This window comes from Hemibagrus wyckioides, linkage group LG22, assembly GCF_019097595.1.
Source record: "Hemibagrus wyckioides isolate EC202008001 linkage group LG22, SWU_Hwy_1.0, whole genome shotgun sequence".
Lineage (NCBI taxonomy): Eukaryota > Metazoa > Chordata > Actinopteri > Siluriformes > Bagridae > Hemibagrus > Hemibagrus wyckioides.
The window spans coordinates 15,891,094-15,914,351 of NC_080731.1; the positions used below are offsets into that span (position 1 = coordinate 15,891,094).

Sequence of the window (23,258 nt, forward strand, 5' to 3'; positions counted from 1 at the left end):
TCTATCTATCTATCTATCTATCTATCTATCTATCTATCTATCTATCTATCTATGATTTTGTACGTTTGCCCACTGACAAAGAAATGATCAGTCTGTAATTTTAATGGTAGGTTTATCTGAACAGTGAGAGACAGAATAACAACAAAGAAATCCAGAAAAACACATTTCAAAAAAGTTCTACATTGATTTGCATTTTATTGAGTGAAATAAGTATTTGACCCCTTTGCAAAACATGACTTGGTACTTGGTGGCAAACCCTTGTTGGCAATCACAGACGTCGGACATTTCTTGTAGTTGGCCACCAGGTTTGCACACATCTCACATCTCAAGGAATTTGGGCCCACTCCTCTTTGCAGATCCTCTCCAAGTCATTAAGGTTTTGTGGCTGACCCTTCAGCTCCCTCCACAGATTTCATATAATTCATTAATGAAAGATGATCACTGGATTGTCCATGTGACAGAATGTTAGATGTGTTCATATGAAACTGCTAGAATAAGAAACACTTGTGAACTTGTTGCTGTACTTTTCACAGCCTCCCAGTGCTGGTGAGCTGAATAGAGCCTGTTCTGAAGTTCAGGTTCAGTCTCCAGACTCCTTCAGCTCCCAGTCTGAGGTACTGTACAGTGCTGCAGCTGAGATACAGTGTTCACTTTTGTGGTTGTAGATGTTGAACTTTATCTAAATGTTATTTGCAGGAATTCTCTCATTTTAAGGATACTGAGGACCATCTCACTGGAACTCAGGTAAGGACTTATTCAATGTGGCATTACAAAATGTTGTTAACTGCAGTGACTAATTTTGTGTGTTTGTGTGTGTTAAGGTTGTCGAGCCGCACGATGAGCCGCTGCCCACCGCATCTCTCGTTCTGGTAAGCAAACCATTCATTTATTTATTAATGCCAATCACTGCAGTTTACAAGGTTGTGGGGGTTTTTAGGGTAAGGAAAGCGACAGATCGTTAGATGTGTTATGAAACTGTGATGACAAGAAGCACTTACGATCTTCATGCTCTACTTTTTACAGCCTCTCAATGCTGGTAAACTGGACCACGCCTGGAATAATATTCAGTTCCTCTCTGATGACTACTTCAGCTCCCAGTCTATGGTATTGTACAGAGCTGCAGCTGAGATACAAACACACAAACACCACTAGCTACAAGTTCTAATGTTTAATTTTGTTTCTGTATTTCTAGTCAGTGGAAATCCTGACCTCCTACCTCAGGATGATAAGGGGTCCGGAGAGTGTGGTCTGCTGGTTTAATACCACCAAGACCTGCTACTTGAACCACATGGTAATTACAGGCTTAATTACTCTGATGAAGAGAATTGACATTAATGATTATTAGATGAGAACTTTGGTGAAAAAGATCTTGAGTTTCAGCTGATTTTGCTGTGCATTTGCAGGGAATCCCTTATGATACCAGTGTTGAGCATTGTTTCACTGGCATTAAGGTAAGGGATTATTCATTATGGCATCACTAATCTTTTGTTAATTGCAGTAACTAATTGTGTTCACTTTAAAATGTCTTAAGACCGTATCTGGGAGGGTTACAGAATACGTTTGCTGTAACCACATGGAAGCATCCGTCCTTGTGGCACTGGAGGATTATTCGGTAAGTTTATTACACTAGTTATTATTTATTCAGTATCTATATATTTTTTTTAAATATGTATTTTTAATAATATATTTTAATCATTTTTATTTTTTTAAAATTTTTATTTAACAGCACGTCTTTAAAAAGATGACCTGCACATACCTTCATGTGCCTGAAGATGGGCAGGTGGACACCGCCTCATGGGAAAAGAAAGATGTTTGCTCTCCTCACATTTCACAGAGCAACTCTGAGGTAATTCTGTGTTTCCGAACTCGCGTGTATCTACATATACATGCTATTCCCCTGGATAGGAGTCTGTAAAATGTACCGTGTGAGTTTTTATGATTCATTGCTAATTTGCCTTGCAGGAGTGTGAGGAGAGATTTAGCCCAGAGGAGGTGGAGGTGCCCTTTATTAGGTACAGTCCTCTTCCCAGTTTAATGGTGTAATGGTGTTATTTATGTGGAACATACACTAAGCATTTCCATTGTTCCTTAGCTGCCACCTTACAGACAGAGAGGTCACTGATATCGGCTTGAAGCTGCCTGCTCTCCGCCAGGCGTTTGCTGTGAGTAAAACCTTTGTGTAGCTGCTTTTATTGCACAGGTAAAGTCCAGTCTGCTTTAACTCATGTTGTGTGCTGTCTTATATTCAGACTGTGTTCGGCTGCATGCTTAATCAGAACTTCCTGTTTCTGACCGGAAAGAAAATTGTGATGCAACTGGCAGCAGCTAACAACCAGGTGAATTTTTTTCTCGTATCAATAGCTAATTTCCTGTTTTATAACAATCACAGCCTGTTATGAATGAAGGACATTCTTAGGAAAAATATTCAAATAACATGTCCATAATGAAAATCTGGGCTATGTGTTCTATCATCTGTGTATCTTTAAAGGAAAACTGGACATGCATGCAGGGTTTAAAATAAGTAGCCATGTTGAACACCGTAGACAAAGTGAGTTATAGAGATTTGTTTTTGTTTTGCTTTAACAGGACGCAGTTCACGTACAGTTGGCCTACGAGGCGCTGATCCGGTTCCTGAGGACATCGTCTAACCAGGAATCCATTGCAGCAGAGCTCTCCAGGGCCGGGGTAAGCTTGCATATGCCTGTAGAAAATGACTTGTTTAAATATCAAAGATATTGATATCATAGAACTGCCACATGTAAAGCAATGTACATGTAATGTCATTTATTTTTAAACGTTTTTCACATTTGTGCAGCTCCATCATTTCAACTTTCTGGATGTTTTCTATGAGCTGCTCATCGTCGGCTACTATGGGAACGGCTTTACACCTGAGACAGTAAGTGTCTTATCAGAAGATTTCTAAATTATACCTGAATGTTGAATAATTTTCTTATATTTAGGATTTTCCCAGTGATAATATATGGCACTAATGGAGCTTGTTGTCTTTCTTTCTCAAAGATTGAGGGAGGATTCTTACAGCGGCTGATGGCACTGGTCAGTATGTGGGACCTGGACGTGTGGGAGCCTGCAGCAGAGCTGTATTTTACAGTGCTTATCGTAAGTGTGGAATATCTTCTGATGCCATGATACACAAATTCTCAGCTTTGTATCTCTAAGTCAGTGACACTGTTGGATTTGTGATTGGTGTGTGTGTTTGTCAATAGGATCAGCTGACAGAACTTTTAGAAGTTCTGTTTTCTCAGCCCCTGGAGCTCTACGATGACCCAGAAGCCTTGATGACCCAGAAGCCTTGTCCAGTTGATGATGAACACTTTGGAGAAGCTTTGAGCTATGTAGTCCCTTAACCCTACACCCCCCCCACACACACACTAACCCCACATTTGCCCCACATAGCTCAAGCTCTCCACAGGTAGGTATAAATTTTGTTATATTTTATCTACCACTGTATATAAATCTCTCTTGTCTTTTTTTAACAGGTCTTCAGGACTCAAGGACATCATTTTTTTTGTCATTTTTAACCTGTGTAGGATTTCTCTTTCCCTTTATCAATCCCACCTCCCCAATTACCCCCTTATCCCTCTATGGAAAACATAGACGCTCTATCCTATATAATCATCTGTAAATAGTTCTATATCTGTAAATAGTTTATATTTTTAAATCTTTTAGTGTAGTGTTTATATAGATTCATTCAATAAAATATTTTATTAGCATCTATTGAAGCCTCATTCTGATCATTTCTATTCATCAATATACAGTGTTTCTTTAAAAAGCAACCCAAACACACAAAATGAATTTCTCATGAATGTAAATATATAATAATTCTTTTTAAAGAATGACTGAAACTGAGTTATTCACTGAAATGTGAAAAATGACAAATAACAAAATTCTGATTTTTATAGCCTTCACAAATTTGTTGAGATCCAGATTGTAGAAAAGTCCGATTATAAATTCTAATTGTAGAAAACAAAAACCTGTGACATGACGAATTTTGTATTAGTGAAATTGTTTCCATGGAATAGTATTGACAAGACAGACTGTTTATCTCATTTCTAGACACCCAAGGAAATGTTTGTACCCAAAAGTAGAGCCTTGAAGAATGAAGCTGGTCCTCATTCAGAAAACCGGAATTTTTTATTGACTTTCAAGATCCTGATTGCTGAAGGAAAACGACTGAATGACTAAAGTTGAAATATTTCATCTACTTCCTACTCTTATAATAGTCTGTACCTCAGAAATCTTACACCCACAGAATGATCAGATTCTCATCATTTCATTTCACTGTGTACTGCATCAGCTGTATATGATTGATTGAAATAACAATAAAAGCTCCTTGAGTTGAAATATCAAGTTATGTCAAGATGTTTTTTATTTTGACTTACTGAAAGAAAATCAAGATCTGAAGTTTTTACTTATACAACATTACTGCTTAAACCTTACTGTCTGCTGTAGGTTGTACATATACAGTAGGGGAAGCCATTATTATTATTATTATTATTATTATTATTATTATGAAATCTCCTTTAGGTTCTAAAGAGTTCATGTTATAATTCCATGTGTTTTCACCTCATAATTATTATATTTTCAACAAGACTTGAAGGCACCTTTTGTGAATGTGGTCAACAGCAAGCAGGAAATAACATATGCTTTATTTAGCTTTCATGAGGTTATAAATTTGTCATGGCATATCATTTATACACATATTTATCATGCAATCAGCTTGAACATTAAAAAAAAAACAGGCATAATACTGTGTAGTATTTTCCCCACCAAGAACAGCTCCTCGAACCATGGACTCCACAAGACCTCTGAAGGTGTGCTGACATTAGCAGCAGATCCTATAAGTCTTGTTTGTCTAGCACAGCCACAGATGGTCTGTTGGATTAAGCCAAATCAACACCTTTTGGAGATGCTCTGACCAAGTCATCTAGCCATCACAATCTGGCCCGTGTCCAAGTTCCTCAGATCCTTATGCTGAAGGAGAGACAGAATGCCACGTGTGATTTATATGTGCCTGTATTGTAATTTTTTTTTTTTAATGTGCTTTTTTACAAAAAAATCACAAAAAATTCAAGTCCCCCTCCCAGCCACACTGACCCGGTTCGAATCCCACCTCAGACAGGGATTCAATTAATTAATATAATTTAATTCAGTTTAGAAATGGCAACTGTTAGTCTACAGAAACCTTCCTGCTGTCAAAATGAGTCATGTTCTAACTCCTGTGTAGTTATTTGACTTTGATTATTTAATTATCTGCAAAATACGGCTTCTCAGTACAACCTACTGTTAGAAATATTGTTGTTGTTTTTTTTACATAGATAAGAATAATACAGCACAAGACACACACCATAACAATATACATAAGTGATAAATTATTATAAAAAATACTAACAAAGTATAGAAATCCATAAACAAAAAACTACCAATATTTATATTTTTAAATATATATGTTAAAGCACACATCTAAATAAAATTATACATAATGATCAAACAAAGAATACATTCAAATCAAGTCATGTCAAGAAGCTTTTATTGTCCTTTTGACCACATATAGATGATGCAGTACACAGTGAAATGAGACCACGTTTCTCCAGGACCCTGGTGCTACATAAACAACTCAACAACATATAATTACAAAACACAGAGCTAAGGACAGAAAGTATGTTGTCCTTGCTACATAAAGTACATCGTGTGCAACTTGGTGCAAACAGTGCAAGACAAAAGACAGTGCAAAGAGACAATGCAGTATGTATAGCAGCAGTTCAATAATGTGCAAATACAATTCACATAATACATGAAATGTCCCCTAATAATAAATCCAAGTGACAAATGATAAAATAGCAATATATTAAACTATAAACAAAACAGAAAAATACCATTTAAACATCAAATATTTAAATATAAAATATACATGTAACTTTGGGAAGTTTTTTTCAGGTTTGTCTATCTGTTTGTTTATGTTTTAATGCCTGTTGTATGAAGCTGTATATATTTTTTCCGCCTGTTTTATTCCTCTCCCATCTTTACTACTGTGCGGATTGGGACGCGGCACGTGCCGTAATACGGCCTCAGCCAATCAGCGCTCTCGCGGGCCTTCGTATTGCCCTTTGACCCCGTGTGGCCAAACACGAAACTAACAAACATGGAGGTGGATTTCGGCGACAGTGAGCTGTTCGAGCAGTTTGAATCAGACACACCTCTCGCAAAACACATCAGGTTTACTAATGATGATGATGAGGAGGAGGAGGAAGAAGCAGCTCCGGATCTCCGAGAGAGGATCGAGGAGCATGAAGAGACCATAACCCGACTGAAGACGGAGAATATCCTTCATACACCGGGGTATAAGCTAAAGGCTAAGCTAACGCACCAGCTTAGCGCGCGAGGAGTTAATTGCGCACGGGAGCTTTAATGTTTGTTGTTTTATGTTATTTGTTTACTTGTTTATTTATTGTAAAGGGTTAGATGAGCGCACTTGCACTTGTAAATCACCTTTAGCACAGATCTCGTCAGTTTCCGTGAACCGAACAGCTAACAAACATCAACACAAAGCTGCAAATCCGCCCCGTTTCATTTAGCATTATTTACCTGCATTATCTCTAACGTTAACATTTAACTCGAAACTTTATCCCTTAAAAATTTATATCTAACGTTTAACTACAGAATAACAGGTAAATCATGTGCTCTCCAAGACCAACAGGAGGAATGACTTTTAATTTCGTTTCCTCTGTCCACCTTCACTGGAGCCTGGAGATTAAAGGGACAGTTCATCCTCCACTTTCTCCCTTTTAAACATTAAACATGAAATCCATTAAAAAAAACATTAAGTCTGACTTCTGGTGATGAGAGGCACGTTTTTCTCCCCCGAAGTCTTATAAAATGCATATTATTCTGTTCCAGTAATATTTCAATAATTTCTGCTAAGCCTTGTGCTGAACTGATTCAATAGTTTATAGTTTTGCTCTGAGACAGGATCTTCTGGTTATGTTTTTCTGATGTCTGACTGAAGGCATTTTTGGTAGCTTTTGGGAATTAACCCGTGAGAATCACTTCGTAGAGTTCACTTCGTTATTCACCTTTAAAAGATAAGGAAATAGTTCTGATTTAAATGTTTTCTTTGTATGGACGATTAAAAGAAAGCAGTAAAACGTATATTGATGAAAAATGCCCTTAAAGTTATGATACACACCTATGTTTTATTTTACCTAAACGCTCCTGCGTTGCAGTTTAAAATGTATTTCGAGTAATTTGTTTTGGCGACGTTTCTAAAATCACAGGTTCAGAGGGGAAACCTTGTGTTACTTGGAAACCACGGTATGTTGTGCTTTGAGGGGAATATTAAGAAGCAGTTTTTACTTGCAGAGGTTGAAGGCTAACACCTGATTCCTTTGGGAGCATTCAAGCATTAAAATTACCGTCATCTTCACCCATGATTTGTTAGATGCTGTCAACTTTCCAGATTATCCTCTTCCTTAACCACTAGTTCACATGAGGAACTGAAGAGGAAGTTGAAATTTTTAAGCCGTCCTGCGTGAGTTTCTTACTAATTTTTCTTAGCAAATACTCTTTCATCCTCGCAGACGAGCGATTGACTGAATGTGATCTCGTGTTTTTCAGAGGTATCAGCGTTGTCAATTCAAAAGTCGACGGTCCGCTCTGCCAGATTCTCTTTGGAAACAACAGCATCTCAAAGTAATTGTTCGTTATTATTTAAGGGTCTCCTCTATTTTTCATGCTGTAGTAGCAGTTGGTTTGATGACACCGGTCCAAACCCTGATGTTTGTGTATTCAGACAGTGCCGGCAAGACATCGAGGACTACGTTGTCGGTCTGATTCAGCAACACCAGTTTCAGCAGAATAATGGCCAACAAGCGTCTGCTTTGCACCCTCAGCCTCAGGTACCATGCTCAGGTTCTATGTTATTGGGTAATAAATTAGGCTCCATGTTTAATCCTATTCCTGTTGACTTGTGGTGGAGTTTTTCCATAAAATGTTTAACATGGCACTTATACTAATAACAGAAAAGTGCTGTTAAAAATTTACAAAACCCATTTTCAGTGTATTTACAAGTTGCTAAAATACTAATAAAATAGTTTTTTTCATGTACAGTTTTTTTTTTTTTTTTTTAAACTGTAGTCCATAATTCTTTAAAATGAACCAGACTCTTGAGCATCTAGTGAACACTAGAGACAGAAGAGGAAAGTTGAGCTTGTGTCTCAGTGCAGGCTTAATTGAACGGCTCTCATCTTATCTTCATAAAGTACATTAGTTTTGTGTCGTTTCACGACTGTCATGTGCATGGAAATTGCTTTAAGCATCTATAAACAACGAAATTCTTGTGCTACAGATTTACACTCCTGCCCAGAACTTAAGTAATACAAAAAGCAGCAAAGAAACTGTAAGGATTGGACACTGAAAAAAGACCATAAAAGATTGTTAATGTGCTATAAGCACATTACAAATAACAATAAACTGTAAATGTGTGGGAGGTATTGCACATACAAGTACCGGACACTCAGAGTCTGATCTCAATTCTCAGTCAGAGTTCAGTGGAAATGATAAAGAGCAGTGTGTGGAGGATGGAGTGGACTGTGCTCATGGAAGTGTTATTGCTTAGAGTTTAACAGTCTAATTGCCTGGAAGAAGAAGGTCTCTTGCAGCCTGCTGCTGGGGTTCAGATGCTGTGATACTGTGTGCCTAATGGTAGCAGTGAGAGTCTCTGAAGATCTGTCTCATCAGTGGTTTACTTAAAACTCAAGAATTTATAATCATTTTGTACCTTTTTCCTTTATGTAGAACTCAAGTTTTGTCATGGAGGAAAACCAGGAAACAAACGCTGAAGCTTCAGTGGGAAAACACATTCGAGATGCTTTCTGTGTGAGTGTTTCTTTCTGTCACAGACAGTTGAACTCCCATATGCATGTTCAAACTTTGTTCAAAAGTCTAGAAATCCGATGATCTCTTCTTGTTGTGCAGGTGGTGGGGAGTGTGTTGTACTTCACCTCCTTCTGTCTGGATAAACTCGGTCAGCCACTTCTCAATGAAAATCCCCAGCTGACAGAAGGATGGGATGTGCCCAAGTATCCTTAAGATCATATTTGTATGCACATTGTGTTGTCTTTGTAATGACCTGTTGTTTTATTTTCCTTTTGTGTATATGTTACCACTCTGATGTACATGTATGCCTTCCTGAATGACTCCCAAAGGTATCAGCAAGTGTTTGGCCAGGTCATTGCTCTGGAGGGGCAGGAAGTGCAGATCAAAGAGAAGAGGTACGTCACATTGTTGGCCAGATGTGCCACACCTGCTCCATCTGTTCATAACATGATTCTGATGGCTGTTGGGTTGTTGCTAGTGAGAGGAGGAAAAAAAGATAAGTAGAAGCACAGTAAAGTGACTACATATAAAGGAAATTAACAATTTAACATTTACAGTTGTTTATTTATGTTAGAATGATACGTTATAATTGTTTATCAGAGTATCGTTACAATTACCGTTGTGGATTTGTTGGGGTTTTTTTTTTCCCTTTTCCTTCATGTCGACAAGAGAGAAACCCCAGCAGCAAGGCCTCTGTCTTGATCATGCCAGAAAACACAAGAACTGTTAAAAAGTGTTAAAAACACTAGAGACGCCTTCCATAAAATATTGAATATATTGACAAAGAGTCACTATAGCAACAAATACACATCTCTTTCCATGTTTAATCTATTTAGGTTTAAGTTTTTGGTTATGTAGAGCCTCTGCTATACAAGTGAACTGGCTATTGCTGTAGAAAGCAAAACAAATTTTTTTATATTCATTAGTGTAATGTCCTTTTTCAGGCCTAAATCATGCTGCTTTAACTGCGGTGCTGAAGATCACCAGCTACGAGATTGTCCAAAGGTAATCCTTTGTTACATATGTCATCTGTCCTAATGAATGGGTTTAATAGATGTGAGTGTGTGAAAATCTTCCTTTTTTTTTTTTTTTCCAGCCCAAAGACATGGCACGAATCAATGAGAAGCGAAAAGAGTTTGCACAAGTCAACCAGGGCAACATTTCCAGTAACCAGCGGTATCATGCGGAGGAGGTGGAGGAGCGCTTTGCCAAGTACAAGCCAGGAGTAGTGAGGTCACTAACTAACTCCTGCTACACACACACACACACATACACACACACACACGTTTTAATGTCTTTAAATACATTTTATAGGTCTCTGTTTGTGTTTTAGGAAGGAAAGTAGAAAAATGAAGAACCACTGCCAAATGATTTGGTTATTCCTCAGAATTCCAAAAAAAACAGTTTATCTGATTATACAGTATATTTTATATGATTATGCAGTATATATTGTATCTGATTATACAGTTTATAGCACTAACAGTGTGAAGCTGAGCCAATTATATTCTCTAATTGTCTTAGGAAAGTGACAAATGTATTCCAAATATCATATATCGTACATAGTACTGTCATATGTTTCATGTATATTTTAAAAGATTTTTTTCCCTCCAGTAAGGAGCTCCTGGATGCCCTCGGCATTGTGGCTAACACGCTCCCACCGTTTATTTATCGCATGAGAGAGCTGGGCTACCCGCCTGGCTGGTTAAAGGAAGCGGAGATGGAAAACTCGGGCCTGACGCTGTACGACGGTAAAAGTAAGTTTTCCCCCTCAAATAAACTCTTTCCTTTGCTGAGAATTCGTGTGATAAAATGGCCCAAGATTGATGACATAAAATCTTTTTGCAAAATTTCTCTTCCAAGCATCAGGAGAGGAAGACTCAAACGGCCCTAACCAAAATGTATGCTATGATGTCTCAAAGCTAGTGGATTTCCCTGGTTTTAATGTGTCTGCGCCCCCCAATGTTAGAGATGTAAGTGTACAGTGGTGTTGGGTTGCTTTTATATTGTTTCTATGTCTGTTGTCTGCAATTTAGTACCTTAATAGTGGGCTCTAGGCTCTTGCTATGGCTGTTCTCTCAGATCTGTCTCTCACTGGGAAAGTAACCCTGAAGCTCTTCAGAGTATAAAAGCTCCTTCACCATGGCAAGCTCTCAGGCCATGAAGGGGAAATCATCAAATGAGCACCAATCGGCTAAAAGAAAGTTGTTGTGTTTTTTTAACCCCCAGGATTACCGGTCATTTCGTTCCATCCCAATGCAGTCTCAACACTGGAAGCCAACTTTTGCTGCTCAGTTGTCAAATATGTATCCAGCGGTAAACACAGTTCCTTTCTGTTTCCAGATTATTGTATGATTGTATGTGTGTAAATCTTGACCACCTGTTTGTCAACAGCCCGATTCCAAATGTACGAAAAGGTGCCATGATCCTGAATCGACACCACAGCAGACCAAGAAGCGGCGGTCGAATTCAGACTTCTGCGGAAGCTCAGATATGGACACAGACTCGGGTACGGCAGTGTTGTCTAAATACTTTCTTGGTTTCCTGCACAGTTAGGTGATTTTTTTGTTGTTGTTGTTTTTAAATGTACTGTTGATTTCTCGTATCTGAAGGTGTTGATTAATGTTGGTTAAGAAGTGCTTGTTCTAATAGAGGATTATATTAATAACTCATACACAGGGACTTAACATAAGCATAGCCTAATAACAAACAGATGATAATAATGTGATATTTAACAGAAGAGAAATGGCTACCCATTGATATGGTGAAGTCTTATGTATAGAGACTTTTTAAAACCATTTATGGAAGATGTCTCTGGTGTCAGTTTAACAGTTTTCTAGTCTTTTTTTTGTTTAGTGGATTTTTTTATAACGATAAGCTACGTATTTTTCTTGTACCTTTAAAGAGTAAATGAGAGCTGGTGAGTGAACAATATTCTTTAACTACATTTGGGCTACTGAGAAAATTGTCTACATTCTGTGTGTGTGTGTGTGTGTGTGTGTGTGTGTGTGTGTGTGCAGATCATGACACTCCTAGAAGGGACAGATATGATGATTTCCAGTTTCAGCCTCCACTTCCTCCTGGCTCTCCCCTCATTAGCACACCTCCACCCTTACCCCTGGGAACACCTCCAGTCACCCCCACACCACCACCTCTCCCTAAAGGCACGCCCCCACCAACACCGCCTACAAACGCAGGGTCTCCAGTTCTCTCGGGTAGAAATGGAGCTGGGTGTGAGGAGTCAGAGGACGGGCTGACGTTAGAGGAGCTGGAGGAGCAGCAGCGGCTGCTGTGGGCGGCGCTCGAGAGCGCCGATAATGGCAACAGTGACTCGGACACCGGGGCCACGGCCACACCTGCCATGGGCTCACCTCGGGAGTCTCCATTAGCTGAGCCTGATGCCAGGTCAGAGGAGGGAGTGGAAGAATCCGGATCGAAGGCTGAGGAAATCTCTGACCAAGATCGTGAACTTTCAAGCACACCTGCTTCACCTGTCGAAGTACCGATAAGCAGTGCAGAGGAAGACAAAAGCAGCAATGGTCAGGTGAATGACTCTTTTAACGAAGACACAGGCGCAGAGTCTTATGATGAGCTGATTGTTCTGGATGAGATTACTCAGAGTAACGATTCTGACCCTGAAAAGAACAGAATAAGTGAAGTTCCTGAAGATAAGACGTCCACATTAGATGCACAAGCAGCTGAAGAGAATGAAGAACCTGTTGTAAAGAAAGTAACAGGCGTTCCACACCGAAGCAAATTTGCAGAAGGTATAATTCCATTCGAAGACACGCCGGAGTTCACGGAGGTCGCCGAGGCAACAGGGGTTTACCTTAGGATTCGAGGCTTGCTCAAAGAATCCCCTCGAAATCAGGCAAAAAACAAGAAGTTAAATTCTTGACTTGAAGATTCTTTAAATGTTTGAACAGGGGAATAGTGTCTGTGAACTGAACTCCTCGGTTTTGTTCTGGGATGATCCCATGGGGTAATTTTGAACTGCATCTGTCCAGTTGTTGATGTCAGAATCTGTCCAGTTTTTGTTTTGCAATTTTTATACAAAAAAAAACCCAACCCAACCCCCCCCCCCCCCCCCTTACTGAAGTTGACCTTAAAAAACAAAGGTCAGTTATTTTGCTCGCGCTTTTATTAATTTCACCAATGACTGCTTTTGTAATCCATGGATACGATTAGTATTTTATGTATGTACAGTTTTATAAACAACGTCTCCCTTTTTGTCCTCTTAGACCCATGTTTCTAACATGCTGGTGGTACTTGACTCACAGTGGTATCTTTATATCCAGTTTCTTTCCTGCCAGGTGAAAGAGTTTCTTTAAATTGGCCATCATTACTGGTATACATATTTTCAATTTATTATTTTTAACACTAAATTATTTTAGGCTACATTTTTACTGGGTCTATCCTGAACTGGTTTTATTCAAAAATGTTTGATGGCCACAATCCAGCTGTTTAAGGGATCATGAAAATAAAAGGTTCTGTTTTCACTTTTGCAGTTAGCTACTTGAGCAGCTGTCTTTCCTTCCTGAAATTAACGGTCTCTACACAGAAGGGCTCGCTTTGAGGTTAACAATTTATTAAGATGTGAGACTGCAGTAAGCCGGCCTGTTGGTACAGTGGGTAGAGTTTCTGAATCACAGTTCCAGGGTCCATGCTTTCATATAACACCTCCTACATTTTGTGTTGGTTTTGTCAGTGATCTCCAGTTTCTTCCCAAACGTGTTCTGGTACATGAATGGGCTAGGCCGCTCCCAGTTTTACTCAAAATGAATGAATGAAAAGTACAGTAGTTTGAATGGAAATCTTTTCTTTCACCTAGGCAGAGAACTGTATGGAAATATTCATAGGTTTTTTGCATACAACAATACCTGCTTGTAGCTTAAATCCATAAATCAGTACATTCCTGCATATTACAAAGAAAAGTCTGTTAGCTTTTCTGTACTCTTAGCTTACTGATGCTTTATATTTTTAGGCTTGGCCTAGAGATGGGTTACTGCTTCTGCTTGCTGATGAAGCCTATTATTAATAGAATCTGATGCAGTGTTAATTCTGTTCCCTCTGTTAACATCTACTACATGGTGAGCTTAAAAGCCTCAGTCTCTTGTATCTGCAGCATCAAAATTTGTTACGAAGGGAAATTTTAAAATTAAAGCTGTTCATAGGTTAGGGATTTACTGTTGGATGAATTCATTAACTTTTGGAGCCAGGTTTAAATAGAAAGAATATAGACTGCGTAAGTTGTTTACGTATTTAAATAAATAGAGTCCACTTCTGAAGCTGCTCTACACAGCAGGGGTTAAATCTTTCAATCTGAATAAAGGATGTGAAGTCTGAAATGTTTGTACAGTTTTACCCGGTGTGACTTGAATGTTTAAGGTTACTCATGATGGCTGGATGGATGAATAAAGGTAAGACCTTGGACTGACTATTGACAAAACATGCACAGCCCGCTTGAGTTGTACCATCATTAAGGATCGCTGACATGCTATAAGGTGACCGTGTCCATGAAAAAGTCCCTGAAAAGACATTAGTGTAAACCCAGGCTTAAAAAGGAACCTCTTTGGGGTGACGTGGGAAAGTGGTTTTATAAATGAGAACTGAACACTGGCAGAAGAGAGAACTAACATTTGTATTTATTCACATTTTTAGCATTTGTCAGAAGGCATTATCCAGATCAGGGTAGTATGTTTTGTTTGCAGACAGGCTGTTTGAATATTTTGGGGAAATTCATTCTACCACCTACACACCAGAACAGAGAAAAGCCTGGATGTGTGTCTTCCTTGTACCCTGAGCAGTGGTGTGTGCGTGTGTGAAACAAGCTTAAAGGAGTGGGTGGGCGTTGGCCCAGTTTTGGTTTTGTAGGCGAGCAGCAATATTTTAAATCTGGTGGGGGGCAGTTGTTGTTGATGCACAGGCTAAAAGGGTAAATAAATCTGAACATCGTTTACCCTTTCACACACCTTTTTTTTTCTCTCTCCAATTTGGTCACCTGCCAATTCCCACCTACCAGCTAGAGCTCCTCTGTCACACAACAGCGTCTTCCGAGAAGCGTGAAGCTGGCCAAAGGCATCTTGTGTCACGTTGTAATGCACTCGGAGAAAACCGTTCTCTCGACTATCCTGTATACATTAATTCAAAGATGTTTACTAATAACACTTTGATTGACAGCCATCCCTTCCATGCCCAGTTTTTTTCCATTTTGAGGGCTGAATCAAGGACTAACAGCATCATTATTGTTGTTTTTGAGTCTGTGCCTCCTTCAGAAGAATGACTGACCCTAATACACTAGACAACATGAAACACATCTTTATGAAGACGCAGCACAGCCGCTCCGTTGTCATGCTGCCTCAGTGCTTTGTAAATCATTGCTACCGTTAACAAAAGTTGGTTGACTAATATCGAACCTATGCTTCCTAACATGACGGAGTTTTTTTTTTTCCTTTATTTTGGTGCTTTTGCGCAAACAAACAGCATGAAACAAAGAACTACTGCTACAAAAAAAAACCCTACAAGTTTTTTTCTTTGAACAGTCGAGGGACAGATACATATAAAGACACTGGATAGGTAATGCTATAGGTAAAGTGTTATCCTAAGTATTCTGAGCCATCTAGTACTTAAGGTGCAATGTTAATTACATTATCAGTGTTTCAGTACAGTCACTAAGCGTATTTTTGATATAATTTTGCCATTGTTAATGTGTTTCAACCTCTCAGTGTCAATCATCTTTATTACTGGATTACTGGATATACCAAGAATAGCTGAGTGGAAAAGGTTCAGTGTTCTGTTTGAATGATAACAGGATTTTTTTTCTCTTCCTAAAACAATAGTTTGAGGCACTATCCAGAATAGATAGAGGGTTTGTCTATGAGATAAGCTCAAGTGGATTCAGCCATATAGGAGAAGGAACATAAGCATCCCAGTCATTTTTAGCCTTCTGTTGTCTCTCATTACATTTGTGCTGCACAGTGAAGCCAGAGATCTGGTCCTGAACATCAGCACAGAATTCATTTGACTGACATAAAAGGATGCATGAATCTATAGTCTGTGAAAAAAATCAATACCTAGCCTTTCTTCTTCGTACGTTTTTATGTGTTTTTCTTACAAACGTTGTTTGTGCTCTTGCACACAGTTCCAAAGAAAGACCAAAGTATTCAGACTTTTGTTAAGCGAAGTGAATGCCAAAACTGAAATGGAATGTGTCCAGGTGGTCTTCCTCTGGGTTTTTCTGGTTTCCTTAGGGTTTACCACAATACTACAATCCTGATAAACAACTTACTGCGAGTGAAAATTTCTTTATGATGCTGTCCCTGGTAAACCTGCTATGGTTTTCTTAAAGTCCTGTTTGGGCTGGGTTTATTTTATATGAGGTGGTATTTTATACAAAGGAATTATTACCAGACTACCTTTGGGATTTGAGTCTTGTCTGAATCTGTTGTCAGTAATTTTTACTGACCGAGTGTACGTTTCTGGAAAAATGACCTGTGGAAAAAAAGCTCTACATTACATGACCAAAGGTCTGTTGTTGGAAGCACACAATTGTTCAGAATGTCTTCATATGCTGTAGAATGTTTCCTTCACTGGTTCCAGTATGGTAATACAGCGGTGCACAAAGCAAGCTCCATAAAGACATAGCTTGAATTGGTTGGAGCAGAAGAAGAACTGGAGTGTCCCACACAGAGCTCTGACTCTGACTCAACCCCACTGAACACCTTCGGGATGAAATGGAAAAACTCCTGCACCCCAGACCTCCTCACCCAACATCAGTGTCTGATCTCACTGATGCTCTTGTGGCTGAATAAACACAAATCCACACACATGGGTGTGATGATCAGATGTCCACAAACTATCCTATCCTGTCCTATCCTGGAAGAGATGATGTCCTTTTTTTTGCAGTATATATACATTTTAATTTCTTTTCTTTTGTATTTTCTTGTCTTGTTGTGCTGCATTGTCAGCATGTATATTAGTGTTACAGAGTACATTGGTTTGGTACCTGAAAAAGGGATGATGTTTAATCATTACTTAAAGGGAAAAAACAACAACATGCTCGTCACATGATCATGTTCTTTTGGGAGATTACTGGGAATCACCTGCACTTTTGTGAAGAGACTAAAAGCTCTGGATCACAGCAACCAACACACGTTATGGGTCCTAGGGTTACAGAACCCGTAACAATTATAAAGAACTCTTCAATAACTCTCGACAGACTTCATGCCCTTGTTGAGATCTACAGTACCTGAGAAAGACGCTATGGAATTCGGGCATTTTAGCTGACCTTGGAGCTCTGTTTTCACATAAAATGATGCCTTGGGCACTCAGTTATGCCCAGGTCAGGGACTTAGGTTTATACAAGTAAATTTCTGTTAGTATTAATACATCAATCTATCTATCTATCTATCTATCTATCTATCTATCTATCTATCTGTCTATCTGTCTGTCTGTCTGTCTGTCTGTCTGTCTGTGTATTTATAAATATATGGTAATATCTGGTAAGCCTGTAGCACATTTTGTTTGTGATATTAAAGCTATGTTTATTGACATTTTTGAATGCACCTTGTTTTGCATGATTTATGGTTCATGAATAGTTCAGAATTCAGTCATAGTTTTTCTTAATGAAAATTTAGTTCAACATTGTCAGAGAACCAAAGGGAACCTTGCCACACCCCTAATAACACCATGAATAACAATCATAATAATGATGATGATGGCAAACCCTTTTACCTTTCGATCTCAATGAATACAAAGACTACCTACAATGGGACTGAATGAGGCGCGAGCCACTGTTAGTACTAAACCACTTTAGCTCACTATGTAGGGCTCTAGCTGGCGGTTTAGGACGCGTGTAAGGCTCCATAGCGTCGCCACTACTAGCGAGCTACGTCACCACGCTAACTGTCTGAAGTTCCCCGGTTAAAATCCGAACAAGTAGAAGTCAGAGGGATTAATCCCGCTCGCGCGCAGAGAGCAGCCTGTTTCCTCTGGATATAGCAGGTAAATAAATAGCCTCGGGTTTGGGTTTAGGCTTGGAAAGTGTTTTAAACAGGATTGATCTGGAATCTGGTTCAATTTGTTTTAACCCGCTAGCTTAGCTAGGTGAAGGAATTTCCCGGAAAATGCTAAGCTTAGCTTGCAGGCTAGATGCCGTTAGCTAGTTGTCCTCTCCTGTAAGTTGTGTGTGTGTGTGTGAGAGCGAGAGAGAGTGTGTGAGTGTGTGTGTGAGTGTGTGTGTGAATAAACGTGGCCAGGCAGTCTGCTTAGCATGGGAGAAGAAGTGACATTGCGGAATGTCGACTTGTGTCAGGTCAACACGGCTTACACACACACACACACACACACACACACACACACACACACACTCTGGACCTGTTGTAAATAGAAAGGCATTTTATATGTTTATATATTTACAGTTAATCTGAACTCTCATGGATCTCTGTAAGCGACTGTTTAATGGCTTTTACTGACCTGCTATCTGTATCTTTGGCTCTGAGGCAGGATACAGACTGAATGGCACTTTTAACAATACACCTTGTCCCAAAGCAGCTTTACAGAAGTATAAAAAATTTTTTATGTCCTTAATTGACAGTGACGAAGAACAACAGATCAGATCATCTTCCTCTGCGTGACAACAGATAGCGTGGTTATACATCATTACACAGCTCCACATGTAGAAAAGTGAAGATGAACAGTGCTGAGGATATTCAATATGAATAAGACTCGTGGCACGAGCACAGGACAGTGTTTGATACCAGTGGCAGTTCCTGGGTAACTAATATACAGTGTCTAGGTGAGAAATTTGGGAAATCTGTAGGAACAGCTGCAGTAGATGAATGACGTGTGTAGGAAGAATATATCAGGATGAATCTGAGAAGGTGAGAAGATCCACAGCAGGAGAAGTGTGTCATGATCAGGTCAGGAAGGAGAAGTGTGTCATGATCAGGTCAGGAAGGAGAAGTGGACGTCATTGGATATGCTCTAAATCAGTGGTGTCCAATCTTATCCGCAAGGGGCAGGTGTATGTGTGCAGGTTTTCATTCCAATCAGACAGAAGCCGCACCTGATGCCTCCTGTTTAATCTTGACTTTCATTAGACTTAGCTGTGGCTTCTGCTTGGTTGGAGTGAAAACCTGCACCCACACCGGCCCTTTCCGGATAAGAAACTAACATAATACTATACTAACACAAAAAACTCTTTGTACAATGACTATGAGAATAAATCCAAGAGTGTGTGGTGTTCAGAGACACTTAAAGTCCAGTTTAGACGAGGTAGAAGGCAGTGCATTACATAACAGATAGATGTAACATGTAGATGAGTTCTTATAATGTTGTGAAGTGTCTTTGGACACATTATCCTGATGATTCTATCCTGGCATCCACTTTTAGGTCTTCCACTTCCAGACATAATGTGTGCTGCTGTCGTGTGTCCTAATAAAGTAATAAAGGGGAACCAACACGGTCATGACATCATTGTTTGTGCCGTGCTTCACTATTGAGTTTAGTTTTGTATTAATGCTCAGGGTGTGTGCAGCCGGAAACGCTGAACAGGACTGAGCTTTAGATTGAGTTCAGTGAATGCCTGAAAGCACATCTTGTCCTGTATAGCCTTCTTGAACACACCTGCTTACACCTGGTGATATCTTCTTAAACTGTGATCATTTCTCTGGCACAACAACCTTCAGGATTCTGTCCTGCAATCCATCTTCTGCTTACCCAGGTGCAGACAAAAAGCAGAAACCAATGTAATAAATATGAGAAGCTTATTGTATGCGTTACTGGGCATTATGGAAATGGATGGAGTTCTTGAGTCAGGAGATTTTTTTTGTTGCTGCAGTTTGTATCCTCGCCTGATGATTTCCCTGGATGAACCATCTTCCTGTTTGTACAGTCAGGTGTGATTAGTGATTTCAGGTATTTTAATTTGAGGTGAATGTGTTTGTTTTTGTGTGTAGATTTCTTTTCCTTGGTGACTGATGAAGTGCTGAATGCAACAGATTCCTGTTTTTGGAGACGGCTCTAAATTTGTCTGTTTGTAATTCTTCAGCCACAATCCTTGTTTATTTTTGGTGTCTGAAGCACACAGTGATCCTCTGTCAGGATTCAGGATCCACTTCATCACATGACGATTCGGGTTACATCACGTGACTACTCATTAGTTGAGGGTATTTTTAACCGTTTGTACGTTTTTATGTGAATGCTTAGATCAGCATTTGTTAATACAATGCTTAAGTCATTATTATGAACACAAAAGTTTGCGGGTGCTTTGTCATGCCTTCTGTTGTCCTTGTTAATAGTTTTGTGCCATTATACACAAACAAGTTCCAGCAGGATGTCACCCAACATGTCAGGCATGTTTTCCTGACCCATCTTCAAGCTGTACTTAACACACTCATGCCTAGGCCTACATGCAGGCATGCTTATTCTGCACACATGAACTTTTTTCCACCTAGCCATTTCATCTGTCTGACTGATGTGGGAACATCTGGCCTTCTGTTTGCTTTTATCGATGTTTTACCGTGTCTGATTTTGCAGACATTTAGATTCCTTCAGTTGCCTGTGGCTGGCCTGTCTGATCTTGCTTAGCGTTATAGGAGTGTCAGTTTCTTTAAACGATTTGACCCCAGATTACCTACAGGGGCTAAGTTCTTGTGATTTTGTCGCAAAACAGCTGCAGTCAGAGTTCATTGCTGTTTGAAACACTGAAGCCTCTCCGCATTCTGAGTAATTCAGATTGCCTGCCGAACTTAGCTGCTGAACACATTACTCATGAGAGTGTGAAACAAGGGCAGGCTTGACTTTGGCTTGCTTCTGACACTCCTCTGATGCACCCTGTGTGGATTGAAATGCTTGTTTGGAAAGGAAGTGTACCTTCCACTCCACTCTCGGGTGTCCAGAAGACCTTTAGAAACGTGTTCAGCCTTTATGTTTCTGGATAAAAAGGAAGCCTGCTGGAAGTCATGTTTTAGCCAGGCCGGTTATACTTGAGCAATCGTCACCAGGCCTTGGTGCTCCACCACTGTAGCTCCTGTTCGTGGTCTGATGTTAGCGCAGGAACTGAGCTGCCTTTCTGCAAGCTGAAATCTTACAGACCTACACAACTGTGATGCAGTCTAGATAAAGTTCCTAATATAACACATTACAGTAAGGAGGAGAAATGTTCCAACAGTGGGCCAGTTTGAACAAAGCCCTTGACCCCTAATTGATCCAGTGGTGCCTCAAAGACACAGGACTGCCTTTCATGTATGGATATATATGGCCAGTGAAAGACTGTGTTCTAATTCGTTAAAGCTGTTCAGATTCTAGGATCCCAGTCCTCTAATGAGATGCTTTAAGACTTCAAAAAACCTCCACAATGTCTTTAGAAAATCTCTTTTGCTTTTTGTTCTACCTAAACAACTCTTTGCCAGTTGACTTCCTGCCATCATTTTGCTGATGCTTGTTTTCTTTCCTTCTCACTCTCTTCACAGAATCACCACTTTTCATACCCCACTTCCCATTTTTGCCTTTTTCTGGTCTCTCTTGTAAAACTGTAAATGTGGTGCTGCAAGTTATAAGACGGAGTCAATGCTTTGTAACAAAGCAGAGCCAGCTGACAAGAAACAAACAGAAATACTATGAGTACTGCCAAGCCCAGTGGGCTCAAAGCCCCCAGCAAGATCAGCAGACCGACTGGGACTGGGAACGGGACCGGGGCCACCAAGACATCGCCATCAGGTAAGTCCACTTTTCTGTTGGTACTGCAGTAGTGTTGAATTCACACTACTGCAGCCACCTTTTTGTATATGTGCATGTGTATTTTTATGGCCATAATACTTTTTCATTTTCTGAATTTTTTTAAAATTAATTTCAACCAAGTTTAATATAGTGCTTCTGTCTTTTTTGTCATTTTATTAGTTGCTTCTAAAGCAGTTCCCGGTGACAAAGCTTCATCTGAAAGCCCAGACACATCTGAAGAGTTTAAAGTCGGTGATCGTGTGTGGGTGAATGGGAACAAGCCAGGCTACATTCAGTTCCTGGGAGAGACCCAGTTTGCCCCGGGACAATGGGCCGGCATTGTGTTGGATGAGCCCATAGGAAAAAACGATGGCTCAGTTGCAGGAGTGCGCTACTTTCAATCTGAGCCTTTGAGGGGCATTTTTACACGACCTTCCAAACTTTCTAGAACTGAGGGTGAAGCTAATGGCACGACAACAGCACCTGCGTCTCCAACACCTCCCACGACTGCAGCACCGGTAGCACCTGCGGCCTCTCCGGCATCTGCTCCAGCAACAGCTCCGGCATCTGCTCCGGCATCTGCTCCAGCAACAGCTCCAGCAACAGCTCCAGCAACAGCTCCAGCAGCTAGTGCAACAACCAAAAAAGCTACCAAGCCTGCCTCAAACCTGACTCGCTCTAATTCCGAATCAGTGTCCAACCTATCAGAGGCAGGCTCAGTGAAGAAAGGAGAACGGGAGCTGAAGATGGGCGACCGCGTCCTGGTGAGAATGTCCTCCAAGTAAAATGCCTTGCTGTGATGTGACCCGACCTGATCTGGAGTAACTGTTACCAAAGATACATGTTTAGGATGCTGAAGTTTATGTAAAGAATGTCAGCTACTAGGAAGACAGTGTAGCTATTTTCTGTTTTTATAATAGCAAGTACTTTTGTTTTAAGGTTAATGATAGCTATTTAGGTGTATTACGATTAACAACTACTGGCAAGAAGTAGCATAGCACTAATGTTAAACAATAAAAACAATAATTCAATCTAAAATGGTCTTTATAGCCTGATAGCTGCTCAGTGTAAACTTTACAGGTAAGTAATGTTTAGTAACAATGTATTTATATATTATTTGTCACACACTATGTTTTAGGTTGGTGGTACGAAAGCTGGTGTAGTGCGCTTCTTGGGTGAAACAGATTTTGCCAAAGGCGAGTGGTGTGGAGTCGAGCTGGATGAGCCTTTAGGGAAGAACGATGGTGCAGTAGCTGGAACCAGGTACACACCTATTAGAATACAGCATAAATCATTCTTCTTAACTAGATGTGCTGCATGCCATTAGTGAGCATTATTCTGTTGTGACTTCCAGGTACTTCCAGTGTCAGCCCAAGTATGGCCTTTTCGCTCCAGTGCACAAGGTGACGCGCATCGGCTTCCCTTCCACTACTCCGGCTAAGGCAAAGGCCACAGCGCGCAAGGCGACTACACCAGCAGGTTTGAAACGCAGCCCGAGCTCCTCCTCGATCAGCTCCATGAGTTCCGTCGCCTCATCTGTGAGCGGCAAGCCCAGCCGCACTGGTCTGGTGAGTCACAATTACTCAAAACCTGCTTTTACACTCAACAGTCCAGGTTATAGACTAGCAAAAATCCAAATGGGAAATATT

The 23,258-nt window shown here is 40.1% G+C and overlaps 2 protein-coding genes across 5 annotated transcripts in view; both read left to right on the plus strand.

Moving 5' to 3' along the window:
- Positions 1-6,122: 6,122 nt before the first annotated feature.
- Positions 6,123-15,446, plus strand: zcchc8 (zinc finger, CCHC domain containing 8). Its single transcript, XM_058375460.1, has 14 exons — positions 6,123-6,338; positions 7,504-7,546; positions 7,633-7,707; positions 7,808-7,913; positions 8,812-8,892; positions 8,992-9,095; positions 9,222-9,287; positions 9,837-9,897; positions 9,989-10,125; positions 10,504-10,646; positions 10,753-10,862; positions 11,119-11,205; positions 11,284-11,398; positions 11,910-15,446. The coding sequence occupies exons 1-14, from the start codon at positions 6,161-6,163 to the stop codon at positions 12,785-12,787; spliced, it is 2,184 nt and encodes a 727-aa protein (XP_058231443.1). The 5' UTR covers positions 6,123-6,160; the 3' UTR covers positions 12,788-15,446.
- A 2,292-nt stretch (positions 15,447-17,738) lies between these two features.
- clip1a (CAP-GLY domain containing linker protein 1a) overlaps positions 17,739-23,258 on the plus strand; it is a 29,417-nt gene continuing 23,897 nt past the window's right edge. For all 4 annotated transcript variants that reach the window (XM_058374783.1, XM_058374784.1, XM_058374787.1 and 1 more), the window contains exons 1-5: positions 17,739-17,892; positions 21,363-21,609; positions 21,790-22,373; positions 22,748-22,872; positions 22,964-23,177. In XM_058374783.1, coding sequence (XP_058230766.1) covers positions 21,510-21,609; positions 21,790-22,373; positions 22,748-22,872; positions 22,964-23,177 — 1,023 coding nt within the window. In that variant the 5' untranslated portion in view covers positions 17,739-17,892; positions 21,363-21,509. The remainder of the gene's footprint in view (positions 17,893-21,362; positions 21,610-21,789; positions 22,374-22,747; positions 22,873-22,963; positions 23,178-23,258) is intronic.

Coding starts and splice junctions, on each gene's coding strand:
- zcchc8 (XM_058375460.1), top strand. CDS start 6,161: ATGGAGGTGGATTTCGGCGACAGTGAGCTGTTCGAGCAGTTTGAATCA. Junction 6,339..7,503: donor AACCCGACTGAAGACGGAGA/ATATCCTTCATA, acceptor CCACTAGTTCAC/ATGAGGAACTGAAGAGGAAG. Junction 10,126..10,503: donor TACAAGCCAGGAGTAGTGAG/GTCACTAACTAA, acceptor TTTTCCCTCCAG/TAAGGAGCTCCTGGATGCCC.